The 24058-nt window shown below is 43.6% G+C and overlaps 1 protein-coding gene across 1 annotated transcript in view; it reads left to right on the top strand.

Moving 5' to 3' along the window:
* Positions 1 to 24058, top strand: part of PTPRK (protein tyrosine phosphatase receptor type K) — a 310488-nt gene that overhangs the window by 222414 nt on the left and 64016 nt on the right. Inside the window, exons 9-13 of the mRNA XM_074144586.1 lie at positions 4883 to 4992; positions 6693 to 6894; positions 8610 to 8715; positions 16598 to 16871; positions 19978 to 20014. Of these exons, the coding sequence (XP_074000687.1) occupies positions 4883 to 4992; positions 6693 to 6894; positions 8610 to 8715; positions 16598 to 16871; positions 19978 to 20014 (729 nt within the window). The remainder of the gene's footprint in view (positions 1 to 4882; positions 4993 to 6692; positions 6895 to 8609; positions 8716 to 16597; positions 16872 to 19977; positions 20015 to 24058) is intronic.

Here is a 24058-nt window from a genome sequence, read left to right as displayed (position 1 = left end):
AAATGGTTCATTGCTCAGAAGTTAAATGAAGTTAAAATGGTAAATCCCTCAGAAAAGGCCAGTGGAAAGGTGGGCCCTCTTAATTGCTTGTAACATTTAATCAGTAGAAGAGATTGACTGTCACCATCTACAGAAAAGGGACCTCTACCTTGGGAGAAAGGCTGTAGTTTGCTTTTGTAGTACCACAAAGGAATGTGTCCCGGTGTAACTGTGCATATATCTGCATGTACCCTTTCCCATATCGCGTAATAATACTCTGCACGGCTTTCACAGAATATAATAATAATAAAAATACTCTGTTTACATGAACTTTCATTATTTTGTAGCAGGAAAACTGAAGCAATATAAATTCATTTTTATAGTGGTTGGTGTCAGTTAATACGTCGTTCTTCCAGAAGTAACGTGTTGTAATATAAGTTTCCCCTTAAGTTAGTGTAGAACAAGATTTAGGTGACGCTATTTGTGAATAACAATTTATTTGTGACTGTGACATAATTTAATGCAAATATATTGCGCTAAAATGAGTTGGTCTGATGTCAGATTGATGGTTTGTGCTTTTTATTATGCTTAGTATTTATAAAAGTCCACCAACCCACATGTATATAGAAGAAGAGATTATCAGCTATTCAGTATATGAATATATAGCTTCATTAAAAGGGCTCTGGAGATGCATGTAAATCATGAAAGAAGAGCTCGTGATGTTACCACTATAAAACCATGCTGAAATTCCCTTTGAATTTGTCTTATGTTACTTCCATATACATGTGCATTTTATGTTCATACACTTTTTCATAGGAAAAATGTTCCTTTCTTTTGCTTAAGTTCAAAATCTCTTCTGAAACCCATACAGCTAAACCCACCAAAATGATTTCACTTCTTCAGATAAGGGTAAATCTTGACTCGTTGGAAGTTTGGCATAGAATAATGCATGGGAAAGAGTGTTTACTGTTGTTGTCGCTGAGAGACGGTGGGGTCACGCTTCACAAGGTCAGCAGGTGGAAAGAAAATCAATGGGACCAGAATCTTCTTAAAGAGGGGGTGCAGAGGCCAAAAGGTCCGAGTCCAGCTCCTCTAGCAGCTACTTACACTTCTTGAATTATTCAGATACCTGGCCAGTGACAGGGAATCTCAAGTAACATACTTCACCTCAATATACACTTGTAATAGTCTTGGGTGTTTTAATGTAGTGTAGAGTGTCTGTAAGTCCCGGGGGAAGACGGAAGAGGAAGAGAGTTGGGAAGGCAGCAAAGAGGCGCCATGGTGAGCGATGGGGCTTCTGGAGATGCACACGTGGGCTTGAGGAATACCTTTTGGGCTGTCTGTGAAGAGGTTTCCAAAAGCTGATGCCAACACAAGGATGAGGTTGACCTGGCTGCTTTTCACCTGGGTCCTTGCTAAATATTCATATAAAAGAAGGCTCTTGACACAGCTTCGGAAAGGTGAAGTTTAAGGTATTTCTTAAGTTGTTTAAGTTCTGCTGGGAGTCGTAGGGAGCAGAGAGCAATGGCTGCATACATGGGGAGATGCTGAGTAGTTACCTACTGCTCAGGAAGGTTACCTTGCTGCTGTTCTTTTATTGCTGGTTTTGTTTGGTTGGGGTTTTTTTTTTCATTAATTTCAGCCTTTTTTAAATTTCTTTTTGTAACTAATCCTGACCTGAGAACAAAGACATAAAACCACAAATGAGGACGGTTAGGCATTATTTTGACTAACCCAACTGATGAATCTATGGCCCTGCTCACGGATGCTCTGTTCTTTAAGCAAATTCCTTTGCTCCTGCTTTTCTCTCTCCTAGCTTCCCTTTGCCCTGCCGGTAAAGCTGTGGGACTGAAAGACTTTTTACTCTAGTTGAACTGAAAAATGGAAGGGAAAAAAATAACTTCAGCCTTATCAAAATGTGTCTTTCCAGCTAAAATGAATTTATATCCCTTTTTTCAGGCATTTAGCCTTTTAATTGTTTCTTTGGTTTAATTCCAATTGAGCTCTCAAATTACTTAAGCTGACCCCAAGCTTCATTTTTGGGGAATTTGCGGGAGTGGGTGAGGTTTGTGGGAGTTACTGTTCTCTTTTTCTAGACACTTGCTCTCTTTTACGGCCTGACCTTATTTTTTCTGGTGTTCCTAGCAAGCTGCTCATCGCTGTGCTCTTCTGCTCTTGTGCCCTTCCCACACCGGTGGGAAGAGAAGCATGAAACTAACTGGGATCATGTGGTTCCAGCCAGTTTAACATTGCTGCTGCTGCCACAAGCAACACATTTTTATATTGCAGGAGAAGAAAACACAGTCCTGCCATGGGATGAGCCTCGAGGCTTCTCCCACTTGGGTGTTTTAAAGAGAAAATGTAGGAGGCTTTATGCAACCCTGGAACGTAGAGCCCTGAACCCAGTTTCAATTGAAGATGGAATACGTTCTTTAAAAGCACTGTGCAAAAAGTATTTTGCAGGTTTTGGAGCAATTGTGTCTGTTTTCTTTTTTTTAATGTCCAATTTCATATTCTGTGTCCATGCACCAGTGTATTCCTGGGTTCTCTCCCAACCACAGATGTACATACACATACACACACGTGTAGGCATCTTCCAGTGCATCAGGGTATATTCATACCATATATTCATACTCATCACAGTCGAGCATTCCCATGAAAAACAAAGCGTTGCCTACAGTGAGTCTCTCAATGCCACGAAGAGCCCATGGGGGCTGCCATGGCGTGTGAGCCTTCATCCACTGTCCAGTCTGCATCGGGACACTGAAGCAAAGCAGCCGTGTGTGATTTTAGTTAACTTCTCCTAAGTCTACGTTTGACAGATCACAGAATCCCAGAATCACATGGAATTGGAAGGGACATCTGGAGATCATCCAGTCCAACCCCCTGCCAGAGCAGGGTCACCCAGAGCAGGTTGGACAGGAACGTGTCCAGGTGGGTTTGGAATGTCTCCAGAGAAGGAGACTCCACCACCTCTCTGGGCAGCCTCTTCCAGGGCTCTGCCACCCTCACAGGAAAGAAGTTCCTCCTCATGTTTAGGTGGAACTTCTTATGTTCAAGTTTGTGCCCGTTCCCTCTTGTCCTGTCCCTGGGCATCACTGAAAAAAGACTGGCGCCTTCCTCTTGCCAGCCGCCCTTTAGATATTGCTCAGCATTGATGAGATTCCTTCTCAGTCTTCTCCAAGATGAACAGACCCAAGTCCCTCAGCCTTTCCTCATCAGAGAGATGCTCCAGTCCCTGATCATCTTCACAGCTTTCACTTGACTCTTTGCAGCAGCTCTCTGTCCTTCTTGAACTGGGGGGCCCAGAACTGGACACAGCACTCCAGATGAGGCCTCACCAGGGCAGAGCAGAGGGGGAGGATGACCTCCCTCGACCTGCTGGCCACACTCCTTTTACTGTCCCCCAGGGCACATTGCTGGCTCATGGGCAACTTGTAGTCCACCAGGACTCCCAGGTCTCTCTCTGCAGAGCTGCTTTCCAGAAGGTCAGGCCCCAACCTGTACCAGCGCGTGGGGTTATTCCTCCCCAGGTGCAGATGGATGAACCATTTCTGTGAAGCTCTCACCTGTTTACTTGTGGACTTTTTTGACTCCATGAATTTATTATTGATGTGCCAAATGATGGCTTTTGTACCAAAGGGGCAGATCATCAGTTACAGCTTCCACGTAGACTGAAATAAGTCCCGGTGTTGGGACAGAGCTCCCCAGTGCTGCCAGCACAGCACCCAGCGCTTCCTTTGATCCAGAAGGGTTTAATTTATTTTCACTCTTTGTAAAACTTCAGTCTGCTTTGATAATTAATACGCGAGAAATGTCATGCATAGGGCTCACTGAAAGCTGCATTGAAGAAAATAGGCTGATTAAGAAGGAGAGAGAAATATGCGTCAATATATTAAACAGAAGTAACATTTTAGCTTGAAAGACTGTAGATTTGGGCAACTCTGGCTTTTGGTGGGTGGGGAGGGTGTTTCTTTGAGTTCAGGGTTTCTTTAGGCTCTCTCTTATCCTCATCCCCTTCTTTCAGCACGTGTGTGTGTGTTCAGATCTGGGTGAGCTGCTGTGGTTAAAAAGGAACCGTATGTGTAGGCAAGAATATCTTGTAAGCTGAAATGGGAGATAACTCGGTGCTCGCCTGGTGTTGATGGGATTTACCGGCTGCTGGGAATCACTCGGGCAGAGTGGCCTGAGGTGACACTTCAGACTTGTTATTACACCGGCGGTATTGGTTCCGTTTAAAATAAGAAAGTAGGGTCACCTTAGCGTGGTTCAGTTCAAAGCTTTGAAAATGTCTCCTGTTGGAAAGACTGGAGGGGAGCAGTTTTGCACGAGCACGGTGGCGGTGGAAGCCGCGGCAGCCGAGCTGCTGGGACCGCCCCATGCCCACCCCCCCTCTTTAAACAAGGATGTCTTTTAAAACAACAAATTGCAAGAAAGGGGTGGCTGAAAGCTATTTTGTAAGCGTTTCTCTCGTTTGGAAGGTGCTGTGCGGCAGAGGCTCTTCCTTGCCTTTGATTTTTCTTTTTAAAAGGATTTTAAACCCGTGTAGTCCTTGTCCTAAGCTACGCTTATTACAGAGTTCAGTGATGTTCCCTGAAGCCGTAATCTAGCTCGAACTGTTTCCCCTGGCTATACTACGAGACAATTTGACTTTGCATGAAGTTTTGAAAGCCGTATGTGGGGATAACGTTTCAACTTCATGCTCTCTCTGCGCCGCGAATGACAAAATACACTTTGAAGTGCTTTTTCATGCTCTCTACCGCTGCCTTTTTGCATGCGAATGAATATTAATAGAAACAGACCCGCAGTCACTTTTCCTTTTAATAGGACATCCTGTCATCTCTTTAATTTTTCTGTCTCTTGGATTTCCTATTTTTAAAAGTTTTTTTTATTTTGTTTGTAGTGCCGGGCCCTATACCTGCCAAGTCGGTGAAAGGAACTCCTTTTGAAGATAAGATCTTCCTCAACTGGAAGGAACCCATGGATCCAAACGGCATCATTACTCAGTATGAGGTAATCATTAAACAGCTAAACAAGCGCAGGACCAGGGCTAGGGAAGAGCAGCAAGAGGAGTGGGTGATGGTGGGTGTTTATGCTCTGTAGACAACTATTCGATTATGTGCTGCTTTCCTTTGCAGAATACTGGATTTTGTGTAGGGATTAGATACTCAAAAATCATAATTATGGTGCATAAGTTGTTGGCTGGGCAGCCCCATCAAGTGTCTTTGGCATGTGAGTATAGGAGGCATGCGGGTATGTGAGTGTCGTGGTTTCGGCCAAATTTACCAAAACCAGACTGATAGATGGCCCTTCCCTCCCCTCTCCCCCCGCAAAAGAGAGAGGAAGAGATAAGGAGATTTAGAAGTTTAGAATGAACTAAACTGCTTTAATGAAGATTTAATATTAAAATAAAAATAAAGAAGAAAATAATGAAATAGATACAATATATACAAAACCGTATCAAGCTCCCAGGATGACAGTCACGTCACCGGCAGGCACTGGGGAAGTCCCAGACTGGACTCAGCGACGGATGGGAACTGGATTCCAGCTCTGGAGTCAGGAACACACGGATCGGGATCAAAGGCAGATGAACAGACAGAGTCCTCTCTGGACGTCGGCCATCGCAGGAAGAGGCTGACCCTTTGATCCCTCAGCTTTTACACTGAGCGTGGGGCAGCTGGGATGGAATACCCCAGTTGGTCAGGTTTGGGTCACCTCTCCTGTCCCCTCCTCCCCACCGATGTGACCCCTCTACGTTTTTTCTGTTTCCGACCCCCTAAGGGGGCAAATAACGAAATTGTCTGCCCTTGGTTGTTACAGCAATAAGGATAAGCAAGGGCCTCCCTGCTCACCATCCCTTGGCACGGAGCACAAACATTGGGCTGATCATTCTGAGAACAAGCAGTTTTCTCCACAATATACTGTTAATTTCATAGAGTTAGAGGAGGCCTGGCTAGGGTGTAAAATTACAGAACAGAAAATTGATTCAGGTTTTGCTTCAAACTGGGACAGTGAGGAGGAACGTCTTCACTTTGAGGGTGGCAGAGCCCTGGAAGAGGCTGCCCAGAGAGGTGGTGGAGTCTCTGTCTCTGGAGACATTCCAAACCCGCCTGGACACGTTCCTGTGGGACCTGCTCTAGGTGGACCTGCTCTGGCAGGGGGTTGGACTAGGTGATCTCCAGAGGTCCCTTCCAACCCCATAGCATTCTGTGATTCTGTGTGGGTTCAGCCTGTAGAGGAGAAGGCTCTGGGGAGACCTTATTGTGGCCTTTCAGTATTAAAAAGGACCTATAGGAAAGATGGGGACAAACTTTTTAGCAGGGCCTGTTGTGATAGGACAAGGGGTAATGGCTTTAAACTAAAAGAGGGGAGATTTAGGCAAGATATGAGGAAGAATTTTTTTACCATGAGGGTGGTGAGACCCTGACCCAGGTTGCCCAGAGAAGCTGTGGCTGCCCTATCCCTGGAGGGGTTCACTTAAGTGTAACAGTGAAGTTTTCCATACACGAACTAAAATCACAAAGATCAAGAGATGAAGGGCACCTTCCAGGTGAAGCAGACTACAATGATACACATCAGGTCCTCATGGTATCCCCAAGGTAGCTGGGCAGCTGGATGAGCATCTGTCTCTTGTTTCCTTTCCAGTCAAGCTAACCTAACCCTCTTTGTGCCAAAAACTGCAGCGATTGTTACAAAAATAATTGTTTTTGCAGGTCAGCTATAGCAGTATTCGGTCATTTGACCCTGCCGTCCCAGTCGCAGGACCTCCCCAAACCGTGTCCAAGCTGTGGAACAGCACCCACCACGTCTTCTCACACCTGCATCCGGGGACCACCTACCAGTTCTTCATCCGTGCGAGCACTGTCAAAGGGTTTGGACCAGCTACCACCATCAATGTCACAACCAACATCTCAGGTAAAAATGAAAAAACAACAATAAAAAAAAGAGAAAATAAAAAGGAAAGTGTGTGTGTAGGGAAATGGTTTTTGGATTTTTTTTTTTGTCAGACTTGATATATCATGAAATGGGAAAGAAAACCCCCCAAAAATCCTATCACGTTGTGAAACTACGTTACTGAAAACGTTTTTGAGTGTATTTGCCAAACAGTAGCATGAGTTCAGGGATAAATCCTTGAGGTGGAGGTGGAAATTGCACACCTGTAGCTGTTAACTGTTTGATTTTGTGTAATCCTGTACTTTCATCTAAAGATTCTGAAGTGCTGTATAAACCTTAACTAATTAAGCCTTACAGCACTCCATAGGTCACTAAGTACTGTATTTGTTTTGCAGATTAGTAAAGTCAGATGCGGAAAATTAACTGATGTAGTCAAGGTGACACCACTCAGCAGCACACGGCTACAACGGAACCGGGGTGGTTGGGAGGGTGAAGTTCTCTTGCCAGGTTCATACAGGTCTGCTTCCGCCTGCCTTTGTTCACTTACTGCAGCGCACCAGGATTGACACTGTTCGTCTTAATAATGCACTGCAAACTCTAGGAGAAAGTAACGTCGGATGGAATGCTTTAGTATTTTTATTTTCTTCAATTTCAGTATTAGTCTCAAAAAACTAAGGAGCTTACGCAGTTGACAGCAGAAGTTGAGTCAATGCTATATCTAGAGAGACTGTTGATTTTACGACATGGTGACTTCAGAGCTTGTCAGAGATCAAAGCAGTCAGTCATCTGGAAATGTAAACAGCACAAAGCAGGCTATTTTCCTTATTATCTGCCATAATGAAAATTTTATTGTCCTGTAAAGGGAAGTTAATGATGTATTGGAATGCATCTACCATTTCTGTGGGAAACTACACACATAGTCTCCTCACCCAGTTCCCAAAAACATGCCCATAAATCGAAATGTGAGAAAATTCAAGGCAGAGCTCCTTGAATTATGTAGCAAGTGAAGTGCTGTAGCTGTTGAATTTAACTGGAACGATTTGTTGAATTCCATCCCAGCACAGAAGCACTAACACTCTTCATACCCCAGCCCCTTCAAAACAACCAAACCACCAAGAAAATCCCGCAACCTCCATGTTCTGTTGTGTTTATCTAGCTAGTAGATTGGTTTGATGTCTAATATTTTACTCAGGTTGTTTCAAGGTCCTTGTGTTTCTTCACAACAAATTCCAGTTCTTAATTTTTAGGGATAATGCTGGTGTGGTACTTGCGCGCTTGACTTCTAACCTCTTTGTAGGAATTTAAAAAAAAAAAAAAAGGTGTAACTGTAATATCTTGTCCCCCTGACATTTCAGTATTTTGAGAAACAGGCACCTCAACATGTTTGCGTTATTTAGGACTACAGGCTTCTTCAGATGTGCCCTCTTTTTCCACCCAAGGTTTCTTGGCAGTCACCTCTTCCCTTTATTTCTCTCCTTGAATAAACCTATTTAACTTGATAGGTATCCCGATTTGAGGGGCAGCAGTTAGGGATGGGGTTATCAATTGTTGGTGAAGTCCCATTTGTGCTCCAGTAAAAGATTGTGACTGACTGGAAAATCATTAAAAAAGACTCACGTAGCTGATGGAGATTGTGGCTTTGTACTGTATTGCAAACAGCCACAGTCTCGTGAAAATTCGAAACGCTTTCACTGATTTGTTTCTCATTCTTTTCCTTCCCACTCAACGTTAATCAGCTCCCACTTTACCGGACTACGAAGGAGTCGATGCATCTCTCAATGAAACTGCTACTACAATAACTGTGCTCTTGAGACCGGCGCAGGCCAAAGGTGCACCTATCAGGTAAAAAAAAAAAAACTAAAAAAAATCAAGAGGAGATTTTTTTAGTTGATTATATGCTGTCTTGCAGCTCGTAGAGCTGTTCATTTCCAAGTGATAATTGTTGGACGTTACTATTGTTTTTCTTAGCTAGACTGAGCTTGCCAATAGACCTCTAATTAAAAAGGAAAAATTCTTTGTTTGGTTTTTTTTTTTGTTAGAAAAAAAAAAGATAGTCATGACCTGAATCATGCAGCTGTCTCTCCCGTTTGATTTAGGGTCCCCAGGACCACCTCCTATCCATTATAATTTCATTTTACTTTCTCACAGTGTCTCTGAAAGATGAGGTTGAAAGGTGTTTGTCGGAAAGTGGATTTGAAAATAACACTTCCTCTTCGCTTCAAAAAATCAGCTATTCTATAGCATATATATATGATTGGAAGATTGGAAGCTCAGAGGAAATGGGAGAATAATAGTGATGAATACAAACTATTTGACCTTTTTCCTCTCAGAGTGCTTCTTGCTAGAAATCGTGTAGCAAGCTATTAGATTTTATTTGGCATGTCCCCTAATCATATTAAAAGGTTTCATTTATGTTAACTTTGAGGGGTCTTTCCCTTCTGCTCTCTGTTGAGAGATAATTTAATTCTATTTGCAAAGATTAGTCCACATCCTGCTCTTTACTTCTACTTGTTAGTGCAAAATTTTGTGATATTATTTGATTCCATTTGTGTTTTACTGATGTGGCTGCATCAGCCATATTCAGGGAGAGGATTGACTAATTGGGGGTTAATTAACTACTGAGCATCAGAACCTTTTCATGCTCTTACCCTTGTGACATTTTAGAGAAATACAGGCTAATGCATTTCATTCTGTGTTACATTAAGTCAGTTAATGTGGCTCAGCTGATGTCGAGTAATGTGCCTGAGTCCTAAAAGTAGAGGAAAATTAACTGTTTCTTCAGTCTGTCTCCATCAAGAGGAATTTATGTTTTACATGGATGTTGTGGGGATGAGCCACGAACCTATAAGCATTCTTATATGCTTATCATATAGTCACCCTTACGATTGATATGATCAAGTTATTTATTTGTATTCTGTCATAGAAGATAATCCAGATTCATCCCCTTTATAAGAGATATTGATGTATTATATTCAGAAATAAAATTGTAACCCCATACATCATTTGTTTCTGAAAGATTGCCCCGGAGGAAACCTAGGACTTTTTTGGGTGTGAAGAATGATAAAATGTACGGGACTACATCCAGTACAGAACTTGGATTCCTGAAGTAGGGGGCTTGTGGGTTTTGTTGAATTGATACAGTAGAAACCAGAGCTGTGATCTGAAAATGCTCCCAAGTTACGCAGGTGCTTAAATCCTAGAATCATAGAATTGCCCGGGTTGGAAGGGACCTTTCAGATCGTCCTGTCCAACCATCAACCCAACACTGACAAAAACCATCACTAACCCATGTCCCTCAGCACCACGTCTGCCCAGCTTTTAAATCCCTCCAGGGATGGGGACTCCACCACTGCCCTGGGCAGCCCATTCCAAGGCTTCATAACCCTTGAAGTGTAGAAATTGTTCCTAATACCTAATCTGAACTTCCCCTGGCGCAACTTGAGGCCGTTTCCTCTTGTCCCATCGCCTGTTCCTTGGGAGAAGAGACCGACCCCCCCTGGCTACACCCTCCTTTCAGGGAGTTGGAGAGAGCGAGAAGGTCTCCCCTCAGCCTCCTTTTCTCCAGGCTGAACACCCCCAGCTCCCTCAGCCTCTCCTCACAAGACTTGTGCTCCAGACCCCTCACCAGCTCCGTTGCCCTTCTCTGGACCCACTCCAGCACCTCAATGTCTTTTCTGTAGTGAGGGACCCAAAACTGGACCCAGCCCTTGAGGTGGGGCCTCACCAGAGCCCAGTACAGGGGGACAGTCACTGCCCCAGTCCCTCTGGCCACACTCTTCCTGATACAGGCCAGGATGGTGTTGGCCTGCTTGGCCACCTGGGCACACTGCTGGCTCATGTTCAGCAACTCATGATAGGCCTTTGTAGGTTCTGTAGAGCCTTCCGGGTGTCCTGCTGCTGGCCACAACCAAAGCATGTCCCTGTTTGGGAAGTGTGGCATCTATCTCTCATCTAATCCAGGTCAAATCCTTTTGGTCTCGTGCCCGGTCGGTCTCTCATCCCCACTTGCTCTCCTGGGGGTTTTCTTTCATGAGCTGGTGGTGTGATGGGATGTGGCTGGAGCATCACTGGTACCGAGCGCAGGAAGCTCTGGTTTCCCTGCCCTGCGCTGGCAGACCAGTAACTCACTGCAGAGGAAACCTGCACCTCACATTTATTCTCTCCATTTTCCTTACAGCATCCTCAGTTCTACAGCATGAGCTTGTCACTGTGGCCTGTGAAGGTGGCAAAAAAGGAGTTATGGACTAAATGTCAATAGATAGTTTGATCAGGATAGTTTTACAGAGTATTAATAACTGGTGTTTGAGCATGTTCTTAAAAAAGAATATGTCTTTCTTCCTGTCTCCCATCTTTGCTCTCCATTTTAATTAATTTCTAAAACCTAAGAGATTACATGAATTTCTAACATGAAGAGGCCAAGGAAGGCCTTCACTGTAACCGGAGAGCTGGGTTTTATTCTTAAAACAAACCAGGTGCTTTATTCCTTACTTGGAATGAGGAGCGTTCTCCAGGGGAATGCAGAAGACATGGTCCCGTTCCCTTTCCTGACGTTATGCATATTGCAGTCAGGTATTTTTCAGCAGCAGCTTCACAGGGGAGAGAAATGTCAGCACGCTGAAATTCTGAACAGATTCAATGCATTTTGCTAAGCTTTATGATGGGTTTCAGTGAAGCTTCGCTCCATCCCCACTGCAGTTGGGTTTCCACCACAAGCTGGCTCGCTGCCGCAATGAGTGTTAGGGGGAAAAAGTAGGGAGAAAAAGGCATCGCTGTGACTGCAGCAGGGGTGATTGAGTAGAAGGGACTCAAATCTTGTTCTTTAGCTTGAAACTGAAGAGTACAGTTGGCTTTTTGAAAAGGTTTGTTTGCACCCAGTCCTCTAATCCCTGGAGCTGTAGATGGTCAAAAGATGATTGTATTTAATAGATATAGGTCCATGGGTTTTTTCTTAAAAAAAACACAAAAAAACAACAAACCAACCAAAACAACGTAGTCTGATACTCTCTTGTTTTTACAAACAGAACTATGCTGTGATCAGATTTTGTTGTATCTCAGCCCCCCGGGAACCAGATGTTCCTTAACTCACGTGAAATCAGTGCGCGGCTGTCAGTCATTTCTTTAAGACACTACGTGCCGTAGCCGTCACCGTTTAAGCATAACTCTAATCATATCTTCCCCGTCAAGTGGTATCGTGTAATCTCCTGCATTCTTTATGGCCTCCTGCAGTTTTTAAACCAAATTATACACTAGAAATGCGAAGAGGGGACAGGGCAGGATGGCTCAGGCTGGCGGTGAAGCACCGTTCCACCGTCCATCTGGTGGATGGGATCCCAGTCAGTAGCATCAATGGTGCTTCAGTGGTTCATTGGAAGAGGTGATTTGTTGCTGCAGATTTTCTGAAAGGTGTTTTTGCTTGTGCAAAACACTCTTTTGTTTTCAAAAGTTGAGGATCTTTTGATGAGGGTTATGAAAAGCATGTATCAGAATCAGCACAGACAACTTTTTAATGATTGAATTTATTTAATTTGATTGCTAAAGTGTTTTTCTTATACCTCCACATGCAAAATCAGGTTGTTTTCAATTTGCAACAAGACTAATTATGTGGATCATGGCAGGGAGCAGCTAAAACTTAGTTGTTGGTGGGAATTCCAAGAGCTGGCGTTGTACCTTGGGGTGTCTGTCAGTCTGGCCCCTATCAGAGGAGAGGACACTGTCTCCACTAGTCATGTAGAAGGAAATCCTCTCTAACTGGTATTAAAGCCTGGGCAGAATAGGGCTGAAGTGTGAACCATACGTTCACCACTGCTGTACTTCTGTGGGAGCCTGAATTTTTAGGGAGGGGTGAAAAGGAAGATCTGGGCAGGCGCCTCCTTTGGCTGTTTGTAATCGTCTTGGTCGATAGGGAGGTTCTGTGCAGCTTTTCTTCAGTAAAAAAAAATAAAAATACATATATATTTTTTTGACATGAGAACTAATTTCTGCATGCAAAATCTCAGCTGAGGAGCTCTTCACCTGTTATTTCTGCAACACTTTCTCTGCTTACCTGTCTCAGACAACTTTATGATCCCCATGACTTATGTAGCAGGTTCTGAAATTTATATTACTCTTCAGAATAGATCAGAATTTATTTTAGTCATCAGGGAAAAGGAATATTGTCATGTAGGTTCTCCACTCCTCCCTCTTTATTTCTCTCTTTTATTCCTTCCTCGCTGAATGGCAAACCTGGGAAAAAATTGCTATTGTAGGAATTCCCTCAGCACCAGTCACAAGAAAGCTCTCTCTGTAATTAAATTCTCACCATTACTCAAAAAATTCATAGAAAACATAAAATAATTTAAGCTGGAATTAGTAATATGTAAAAATCATGGAATCATAGAATGGTTTGGGTTGGAAGGGACCTTAAAGATCACCCAGTGCCACCCCCTGCCATGGGCGGGGACACCTCCCACCAGACCAGGTTGCCCAAAGCCCCGTCCAGCCTGGCCTTGAACCCCTCCAGGGATGGGGCAGCCACAACTTCCCTGGGCAACCTGTTCCAGTGCTTCACCACCCTCACAGCAAAGAATTTCCTCCTAATATGTAATCTAAATCTCCCCTCTTCCAATTTAAAACCATTACCCCTTGTCCTGTCACTACAGTTCCTGACAAAGAGTCCCTTTCCGACAAAATGCAAGGATAAGCAGGGTACAGAGCCTTTAAATTTCCACTGATAGCCTGATACCACATTTGCAGCCAGCGAACCTCCCACTTTTCAGGTTGCAAATTTAACTTTGGCTTCTTTCTTCACATCTTGTGGCAGGGCGTCCTTTCTGAGCGCTGCTTTGTGTTCAGGGAGTAGCAGCGCTGCCTTGGAGCCACCACAGGGTTTAGTAAATGGGTTTAAACAGATGGTACCACAAAGGGCCCAGAGGTAAATGACTGTATTCCTCCGTGCCTTGTTAGCCTATAACGTTGCAGGAGAAGTACTGCCACGTCCCCTTTCCAAAGAGGAGATAGATGCATCTTTTATTTAAAAATAATAAAAATGAAAATTAAAAACAAAGCCTTGTTGGAAACTCTCAAGACTTTCTCTCATTTGCTATTCTTTCTTTAACTAAAAGTAATTTTAGAAATGCAAATTGCTACAATGTGTACATCTATTTATTTTCACCTTTTTGTAGCTTTACAGACATGGGGGCCCAAAAAGCATTATTTTTGGAAGCTTATTTTATGTAAATTACTTTATTTGAAAATTTTTTAGAACCTTCACATTTTATTGTGATCTCACGCTTAAAATTTTGCCATACCTTTTATATCGCATTCAAAAATTACTGCATGTTTTTGAAGGATGCTATTAAAGGAGACTTTCTGTGTATTTAACTCTCATGCCCTTCATCTTTGATTTTTTTTTTGGTTTGTTTTGGTCTCCAGAGACTTGGCCCTTAGAAAGGAGACGTGCCTTAAAACTGAGATGCCTCATTTACCCCTTATTCTGTAAAATGGGGGGATGGAGCAGAAAAAGGGGGTTAATTTGGTAGCTGTGGTGGATCTCAGCTTCTGAGATTAATTAATTAATTAATTTTGAAGCACAAAGAAGATTCTGGGTGCGCAGGGGTCTTGTGGAAGTGATTTGCTGGCGTGGGCCACATCAACTGGCCATGGTTAATACATAGTGTGTACCACAGAAGGGGATTTATCACCAAGCGCAGTTCACAGATGGTTTATGAAAAACAGAGATTCCTGGAACTAAATTATCTGGTTTTGTTTGTTTGTTTACATTCTTCTTTTCACCTAGAGTTTCAAAAATGAGGTGACTTTGAAAGGAAAGAGGCTTTCCTCCTTGATTTTTTGGGAGCTAGGAAAAGGGGATGCTAACTTCTTTCAGCTCAAGAAACACGTGAAACTAATTTCTCACTTTTTGCTCTCTTTTCTTCCATTCCCCAGTGTCATACTTCATCTCTGCCACTGCAGTTATTGGGTTTTCTGGGCAGTAGTAGCCGAGAAAATTGACAAAATAATTTCATGCTGCCTCATAAGTTCTGAAATGAGGAGGATTGCCTTTGCCTTTTAGAGTCCCTGCAGTGATACTTTGAGAACTCTGTTCAATTTTACTTCTTCTGTTTAGAAAGCTTTAAAACAAAACCAAGACGGGCTATTTTGCCATTTTTATTCAGTAGCTTCAGGTCTTGTCTGCATGCTTAGGCATATTTTCATACTAATCTTTCATAAGGTCCTCAAATGTATCTGCATATCAGTGAGAAATTGTGGGCATGTATTCATAGAACCATAGAATGGTTAGAGTTGGAAGGGACCTTAAAGATAATCAAGTTCCAATGCCCCTGCCATGGGCAGGGACACCTCCCACCAGAGCAGGTTGCTCAAAGCCCCATCCAGCCTGGCCTTAAACACTTCCAGGGATGGGGCAGCCACAATCTCCCTGGGTTCCAGTGCCTCACCACCCTCACAGTAAAGAATTTCCTCCTAATATGTAATCTAAATCTCCCCTCTTCCAATTTAAAACCATTACCCCTTGTCCTGTCACTACATCTCCTGACAAAGAGTCCCTTTCATATGTGTGTATGTGTGCGTATGCGTACAAAGAGATCTTAAAACCCAAAAACCTCTATTTTCCTTTTTCTCTCCTTTTTCTCTCCTTTTTCTCTCCTTTTTCTCTCCTTTTTCTCTCCTCTCCTCTCCTCTCCTCTCCTCTCCTCTCCTCTCCTCTCCTCTCCTCTCCTCTCCTCTCCTCTCCTCTCCTCTCCTCTCCTCTCCTCTCCTCTCCTCTCCTCTCCTCTCCTCTCCTCTCCTCTCCTCTTTTTTTCTTACGAACTGAAGAACTGCCTCTTGCTCTCAGTGTGTAAGTTCTGTACCTCTGCAGAGCGGAGGAAGCTCATAATGAGTTAATGTCCTGCAGTTTGGTAGTTCCCCCAAAGGAGAGAAAAGGAATTATGATTACCTCTTCTAATTTGAGCAGGTGATTTTGAGAAGTGACCAAGCCATGGACCATTTCAAGAGAAGTATTGGGAGCTTGGGGTGGGATTTAATAGGCCGAGTGCCATCTGCTTCAGCAATTTGTAACGTTTTGTCATTGACAACTGTAGAGGAATGAGGCGGTCTATTTTGGTGGAATGGACAGATTTCTGTCCATCTGTGCTCGCATTAGAGCATGTCACTTGTACTTTAGATCTGCGCAGCTCTGAGCCAAGAGAGAAGCCACAGCAAGGTCAAGAGGTGGAGAAGCCTGTCAGCACATTCTGTCTCTAATGATATGACAACTGCAAATTGGCGCTTCAGGCGCAGCCCGGAGGCAGTCATTATGTTGGGCCTTGAAGCTCAGCTTCCTCTAATATCGTTTCAAAGGAAAATGCTAACTTCAGATGCTTCCGATTAGCCAAGTTTCATCTATTGTGTTTTAAGTCAGATTCGTTCCTGCGTTTCTTCAAAAGAAAAAAAAGCCTTAAAGAAAAAATAATCATTGTCAGGAGGTTGTGTATAGATTTGTATTGTTGTTTTTCCTGAAAAAAAAATGGACGCTGCTTCTTTCCAATGGCTGAATGAGACAGCTTTGCTGTATTTCAAGCCTTTGTTTCTTCTCTGCATCCATGCATCTGCTGTCTTTTCCCTTTTTCCTTTTGTTTTCTTTTTAAGCTTGCACAAAGCAATCGGGTTAATATTTTTACAAGACGAGAGATTTGACTCTATCAGGTGACCTTAAAGCTGTTCTGGTTTTCCTCTGTCTTGCCAGCGCCTACCAGATTGTGGTGGAGGAGCTGCACCCGCACCGAACCAAGCGCGAGACGGGTGCCATGGAGTGCTACCAGGTCCCCGTCACCTACCAGACCGCCCTCAGCGGAGGGTCACCCTATTACTTTGCTGCTGAGCTGCCCCCAGGAAACCTGCCGGAGCCAGCCCCCTTCACTGTGGGCGACAACAGGACCTACCAGGGTTTCTGGAACCCACCGCTGGCTCCTCGGAAAGGCTACAACATCTATTTCCAGGCCATGAGCAGCGTTGAGAAGGTAAGTGCCAACCACACCTTTCTCCTGGAAGGGGTCAAAGACGTGCCTGTGGTGACAGTTGGGACTGTGGAAGGTGGACGTAGTAGGTGTTGGCAGTGGCACTGCTGTAATCCCTTCCATGCCACCCGTGTTTTGATTAGGGGCCTAGAACATCCCTCTGATGAGGAGAGGCTGAGGGACTTGGGTCTTTTTAATCTGGAGAAGAGAAGACTGAGGGGGGATCTGATCAACGCCTATAAATATGGAAAGGATGAGTGTCAAGAGGAGATGGGCCCAGTGGCAGTGGAGGATGAGCTTTTCTTAGTGGTGCCCAGTGACAGGACAAGAGGGAATGGGCACAAACTTGAACATGGGAAGTTCCATCTAAACATGAGGAGGAACTTCTTTCCTGTGAGGGTGGCAGAGCCCTGGAAGAGGCTGCCCAGAGAGGTGGTGGAGTCTCCTTCTCTGGAGACATTCCAAACCCACCTGGACACGTTCCTGTCCAACCTGCTCTGGGTGACCCTGCTCTGGCAGGGGTTTGGACTGGATCATCTCCAGAGGTCCCTTCCAAGCTCAGTACTTGCCCACTTCAGAAGATGAAATTACTGCAGGATAAACAGAATGGGGGCTGCTCAGCAGGCTGATAAAATCTTACAAACTTTTTGAGACTCTCGCACTAAATGCCAAATAAAGTCTAATGATCTGCTTTGAGCAGAAGTAACCCAAGGCCCAGGCTGTATTTCCAAGAACCTTTCTGTCAAGGGGCACTTGACTTGCTCCGTGCTGTGCAGGGGTAGAAGTGTGGCTGTCGCTCACCTTCGTTACCTTCTTGGTGTTTCATTTTGAACTCTGTTGCTAATTACTGCTGCTGTGTGCCTATGGAAGGGGGAAAAGGGCCAGGGAGGGAGGTTCCAGGTGGGAAGAACAACCATGGCTCTGCAAGCCCCCATGCTATTGTTCTTGCATGGTTTTTACTCTCGTAAATGAAAAATGAGGGAGGGGAAAGGGATCGGTGAGGAGGGAAAGCGTGGTATACACAGAAGCTTCAGATATTTAAAAATTTAAAATTTTGATTTATGGTTTAGAAAACTGAAGGAAATGGCAGCAATCTGTCCATAGGAGTCTCCCTGTGAAGTGTCCAGGCAGGTCAGGAAGGAACTAGACAGCACAGATAGATTGGTGGCCACTGAGAGGCAGCAGGAACCATGTTTCCCCTTCCGTACGTTCGGGTCTCTGTGGCGGCTAAACAAATCCTCACCTCTGGAAGAAAATCCCACCTTCTCCCTGTAGTTATGAAAATTGCATCTGCATCAAATCAGAATGGGGACAAAGCAGGTGCTAATGAAACTGTGCTGGAGCTGCTGGGGAACTGGATGCTTCTTCTGACGGAAGAGAGCTTTCCCTCTTTTCAGTTCTTATCTATAGACCTGCATGAAGCAAACAAAGCAAAATAAAGAGTAACACTCATCTGTATTTCCCTCACCTGCTACAAATAATGCCCTTTGCTTTTGTTGGCTTCCAGCAGGCTCAATTGTAAGGAAATCCGTTTCATTCCCCAGGAAATAAATGGGAGGGAAAAGTAAAATAAAAATATTAAATACAAAAATAGATCTTTATATTGACCTTTAGATTTTGATAGATAAGTAGATGAGAGAAGAACACATTATTTTTTATTTTAACTGGATTTCAGTCTGTGAGAGAGTTTTAATCCTAAAATGGTTTTCTCTGGTATAATTTAAAACTTTGGATCAGATTTCTGTTCCTAGAGGGAGTTGGGGGGAGTTTTGAGGGGGTTGCACTGTGTTCTGCCAGGACAGAGATCTAGTGGCTGTAAGATAACCTCTGAGCTGCAGAATGTTTAAACAAGGGCTTTACTATAAATTAGTGGGGTCACCAAAACAGTCGAGGGGGGGTAAAGTATGCTCTGAAATATGCTGTAGGGTCGGGATGAGGGTTTCTCTGTGATCTTCGCCGGCATTTGGAACAAAAATGGACAAGAAAATGGGGAGAATGCTAATTAGGTGAGATTACGTTGATAAGCTTTGCAGGGCTTGCATTTGGATTGAAAAATCATCTTTCTGGAAGCCTTAGGGGAAGCCTCAACTCACAGCTTCGCGCCTTCTTTATGAGCCGTGTTTACAAAACAGCATCAACGTGTTGTACCTGGCGCTTGGGAGTCTTGGAGAGGAGCGAGGTCCCAGGGGATGTGCTCGGGGATGGAGCGCTGGGGGAGCAGGACGAGAGGCAGCGCATTTCAGAGCATGAAACTGTCATTATTATATTTTCCAATTACATGCTAACGTTGTTTAGAGTGATCTCATACAACAGCAGCTGCATCCTCTCACGCAACCTTATGCTATTTCAGTACGTTTGCCTTTAAAAGGACTGCACGTTGTACAAAAAGGCCAGAAAACCCATTTATGACTGACCCTCGTCTGTTCAAACTGTGCATAACCAAGTCATTTCTCCCTTCATTTGTTTCAATTGCTGACCAAACTTCTGATGGGGGGGTGGGAGGGAAATAAAATACATATTTTGAAATAATATATTTTAAATGCATATAGAGAATACGTATTTTAAAATAAAATAGCTGGGCTGCTTCTGTGCTGGCTCCCCACTCAGAAGCAGGAGGGGACGTGTTGCTGATGAGCTGCAGGTGACTGTTCACCACTGTCAGGATGCAGCAGGACACAAGTTTGGGGACAGTGCTGGGCAAACGTACCTCTTGTGCTGCACGGAGCTGCCAGAGGTTGGACACTGGCTCGGGGTTTCTCTGTCGGGACATAAATGGGAGCTGCCAGTCCTTCCCTTTTCTTCCGCTGCACCCCCTTTCTGTGTTCTTATGGCATGATTCCCGTTTGATTTGAATAATTGGAATATTTGCTATGTTTAGGCTGTTCTGCACCTTTTCTCCCCATCCTTATCCTGGATAGTACAGACCAATGTCTAGGTTTAATCCAGTGTTTATAAAGGCAAAAATCCCCCAGCCTCTTCCCCTGGTAAGCCTGGAGCCCTGTTGGGTTGCCCCGGCTGATCTGCAGATCTGGGATGAATTTATGGAGCGGGGAGGGCAGGAAAAAGCAACCTGCTCTGACTGTTCTCTTTCCTTTTCCCTCCTCAACAGGAAACCAAAACTCAGTGTGTTCGAATAGCTACGAAAGGTAAGAGGTTCGTCCCTCCACTCAAAGTAGTGCTTTTTTAATGAAATGTGGCATTTCTATTAAATGTTTGAACCAAAGCCAGTAATATCCCTCTATTTCGAACCACTTGATTGTCTTAACATGTAATGGGCTACTGCTTTCTGTCCTTTGGTATCAGGCCAAGAGAGTGCTGTACTAGCAATACTCAGAATTTAGACAAAATAAGCACTCTTCTTTTTTTATTCCCCCGTTGTCTCTGGTTTTCAAGATCTGCTCTTTGGCCGCTGGAGCGTCGCAGGTGGCAGATAGAGGGGCTGGAGACTACAAAGCTCTCTTGGTTAATGTTAATGCTAACAATTATTTCCAAGCAGGGGTGGGAATGATGTCAATGAAGGGCAACGGCAGTTCATTTTCCTAAGTAAGAGCTCGGAGTGTTGGCGAGAGGTAGGGGAGGGCTGATTTGAGGAAGGCTCGTGTCTGGTAGCAAAGGCCCAGGGCTAAGCATGGCTGCAGAGCTGGGAGAATAAATCACAGCGACCCCACGTACGGCGGGTTAATCACATACTGCTCACTCAAAAATGCTGTTTCGTCCTCGAATGAGAACTGCCTTGTTCTGCTCATTGTCATCTCTTGCTTTGACTGTATTTACAGCCATTCATTTGGGTTGCTTGATTGTGTCAACGTGAGAGTTGTTTGATAGACTCTGGCAGCATAAACAAGAGAGGAGCTTACAAATGCTGAGAGAGTACTCTGCGGAGGCCCAGCACTACTTACATTGTCTCTTTCTAATTGCATATTGATATTCGCCATAAAAACAACTCTAGATATGAGCAAGCGGGCATTTAAAGTACCGTGGTGGCACATCAGCACCATTTTTTTCAATTGCTTCTTTCAATTTAAAACTTGTTTCAATTAAAAGCTGATGCCTCTAATGAGGTGGTAACAACGAAGTGTTTTCTTGAGAAACCAGAAAATAAAGTGTACTTTTCAAGATGTGTTAATATTTTTGTCAAGTGAGGTAGGCTAATAAAAACAGGAAACTAAAACCGTGAGCTAAGTCTTCTGTGAAAAGTACATCAGAATTATCTTTCTTATGTTTACCTGGCAAGATTAAATGTTTGAATTAAAATATATTTGCATAAACAAATATTTATGTACCACAAACATGTATTGCTAGGATTTGAGTCAAGGGAGAGTCTTGAAAGGCTCAGCAATATCCAGAAATACTGCAGGAATGCGGAATGAGGAAGAGGAGAGCAGTGGTCCCTCTCATCATTTTCTGGATAGTAGTAACAGGATGGGGAAGGAGTTCCCCGGCTTACGAGGAAATTAGTTTTTACTTAACCATCTTCCATCCCCTGATGCCAGAGCAACATTGGTGGGAGCAATAGTCCTGGTGGTCACTTATACATCTTCATCTGCCGTAAGTCACCTGCGCCCCAAGGGCTGTGGTCTGACGGACAGGGGAAATGAGTAGCCTGTTTCTTAGTCGTGCCATAAATTTAAATCTTGCCTTTGCCTCTCTCTCTAAAGACAAGTTTTCCTGAAGTAACTGCATTGCCAGATATGTGGATACTATACTCCTTGGATGTGGAGCTGAACACCAAAATGTTTTCTCTGACTTTATTTTAATTGATAGAGTATTGATATTAATAAATTAACTTTATTTTAATTGATAGATACGAACTGTGGGGGGAGGCAACATTAGGAGCCAATGCTTTCTCTTGCTCTGAAGGAAAGCATCTAACAGGGAATCGTCGCTTCAGTGTCACATGCATTCATACCTCTCAAACGAGTTATACTAGTATTCGAAAAAATTTTTTAAAAGCTGGTACTGAAATTTTCCCCAGTTTTCATCTTAAAAATAATACATCAATTTGCTGTATTGGGATAAAAGTATACTTAATGTGTTCATCTGGTGAGTCTTTCGTGGTGTGTAAGTTTGCTTTGAGTCATCGACCTAGGAGATGTTTGGTTACGTTTGTAATATATTAATAGAGAAAAGAGGGCTGTCTTACCTTACCTAATGCACCCAGTAAAGCTAATGTACTTTTTTAAAATCCAGCAAATTGTCTAAGCTACGTATTTAGTTACAAAAGCAATGTGTAGTTCTGTGTCATCTCCTGTGACATGGAGCAGCCTCCAGCTGGCCAAACTGAATTTGGCCTTGAACGTGTTGAAAAGGTATTAAAAATCATAACGAGCTGAGGTCGAAGTGGGGGGAGAGGAGTGACATTAGAGGTGCATGTAAAGGCAATACAAGATTTCCCTGGTAGGTGAAGTCCAGTATTACCAGCAAAGGTACTTTCTCATTTTTACCTTGTTGGAGGGTCTGGTGTTACCTGCTGTGTATATTCACACTGGTAGAATGTAACTATGGAAAAAATAATGGCATTAATGTCATGGTTTGGTGCTGGAGAAGTTCATATCCCTGAAATTATAATCTTGATAATTTAACGTTCTCAAATGTGTTAGTTCCCTGACTAATTTTTTGTTTGCTTGGGCAGTTCCCTATTAACATAATTTACGTGTATTTTAATGCATAAGGGATTTTGCACATAGCATTCCCATGGGAAACCTGCTGCTCTTGAGAACTGATGAAATAGTTCGTTTATCGGTGTCAAACTAATGAAAGGCAGTACATTTAAATTGAAGCGCTCGCACCTTTTCAGTCCGTGTATTCCAGGTGCAATGTTCTCGGGCGCTTCTGATAACAACGTGCGCTGAAGTGTGAACTCATGTAAAAGGTGGTGCCAGATCATGACTCAAGTTCGTTGCTGCTTTTGGTGCATCTTGAAAAATTGTTTTTAGAGTAAGCTGAGAGGCTAACCAGTGTCTGGTGTATTAAAATACACCGAATTAATTTTTCATGGAAGAAAATGTTGGAACAGCACCAGATTAGAAAGTGGTCTCCTGAGCAGTTCCTGTGCCCTGGCAGCTGAAGGGTGAACGCCAGAGTGTGATTCTTTGGTGGCCCTGATTTAGGGTAATAATAGGATTCCCCCTTTATCTGGACACCTGTTTCCACAAAGCTTGTAAGAATTTAATGACTTTGTGACTTTTGCCCTTCTGCAGATTGGACTGAATTGGCCAAGAGAGCCCCAAGTTATGAGATGTGGCGAGAGGGTATGAAAGGGGGCACACGTGTACCCAGTCTGTTTGCATAAGCTTTGATTCTTGAGGAAACAGGTTAAAAACAGCTCCTTGTGACACGGGCGGTAGGGAGGACATACCTAAAGCACCATTTCCATCACAAGTATAACCCAGGAGATGTATGAGCTGTAAACCATTTTAATTCCTCAGGTACTTCTAGCCAGTATTGCCTTCCTTGGCAATATTAGGAATATTTCCATATTAGGAAAAATTTTGACACGGAAAGGGTTATGAAGCCTTGGAATGGGCTGCCAAGGGCAGTGGTTGAGGCACCATCCCTGGAGGGATTCAAAAGCCGGGGTGACATAGTGCTTAGAGACACGGTTTAGTGATGGTTTTTATCACAGTCAGGTTGATGGTTGGACTCGATGATCTTAAAGGTCCCTTCCAACCCAGACAATTCTATGATTCTATGGTTCTATGATTCCTCTGTCAACCTGAATTCCCTTACCGTTCAGATCCTCTTAGTAACCTGTGATCAGCATCAATTTTTAAAATAAAAACCCAAGAATTAATTGTTCTCTACCTTGGTATTTTTCAAATCTAGGTAGCAGCATTACCTGGTCACTAATAATGTGGTTTCCCACACATCGTAACTGAAAAAGGAGAAAAAAATATCTTGTTTTCTGAAGTGCAGAGAAGGGTACGGAGGCTGAGGTAATAGGTCAGATATTGATTAGGAAAGGAAGGATGGAATTGTGGTAGGAAACGTGCGATATTTGACAAAAAAAAAAAAAAAAGCGTTGCATATCATTTCCTAAAGGAAGTTCTCAAACTTCCTAAAACTGATTTGGTCAAGCAGAGTTCAACAAGGTCCATTGCATGCTCCTGTCACCATGAATAGGTGATGACTGAACCTGCCTGACCCCAGGTATGGCGAGAGGAGGGACTAAAAGCTGCGGGATTCCCGTA

The sequence above is a fragment of the Numenius arquata genome, chromosome 2 (assembly GCF_964106895.1).
Source record: "Numenius arquata chromosome 2, bNumArq3.hap1.1, whole genome shotgun sequence".
Lineage (NCBI taxonomy): Eukaryota > Metazoa > Chordata > Aves > Charadriiformes > Scolopacidae > Numenius > Numenius arquata.
Note: the sequence above shows the minus strand (reverse complement) of the source record. Positions and strands in the feature narration are given on the sequence as shown.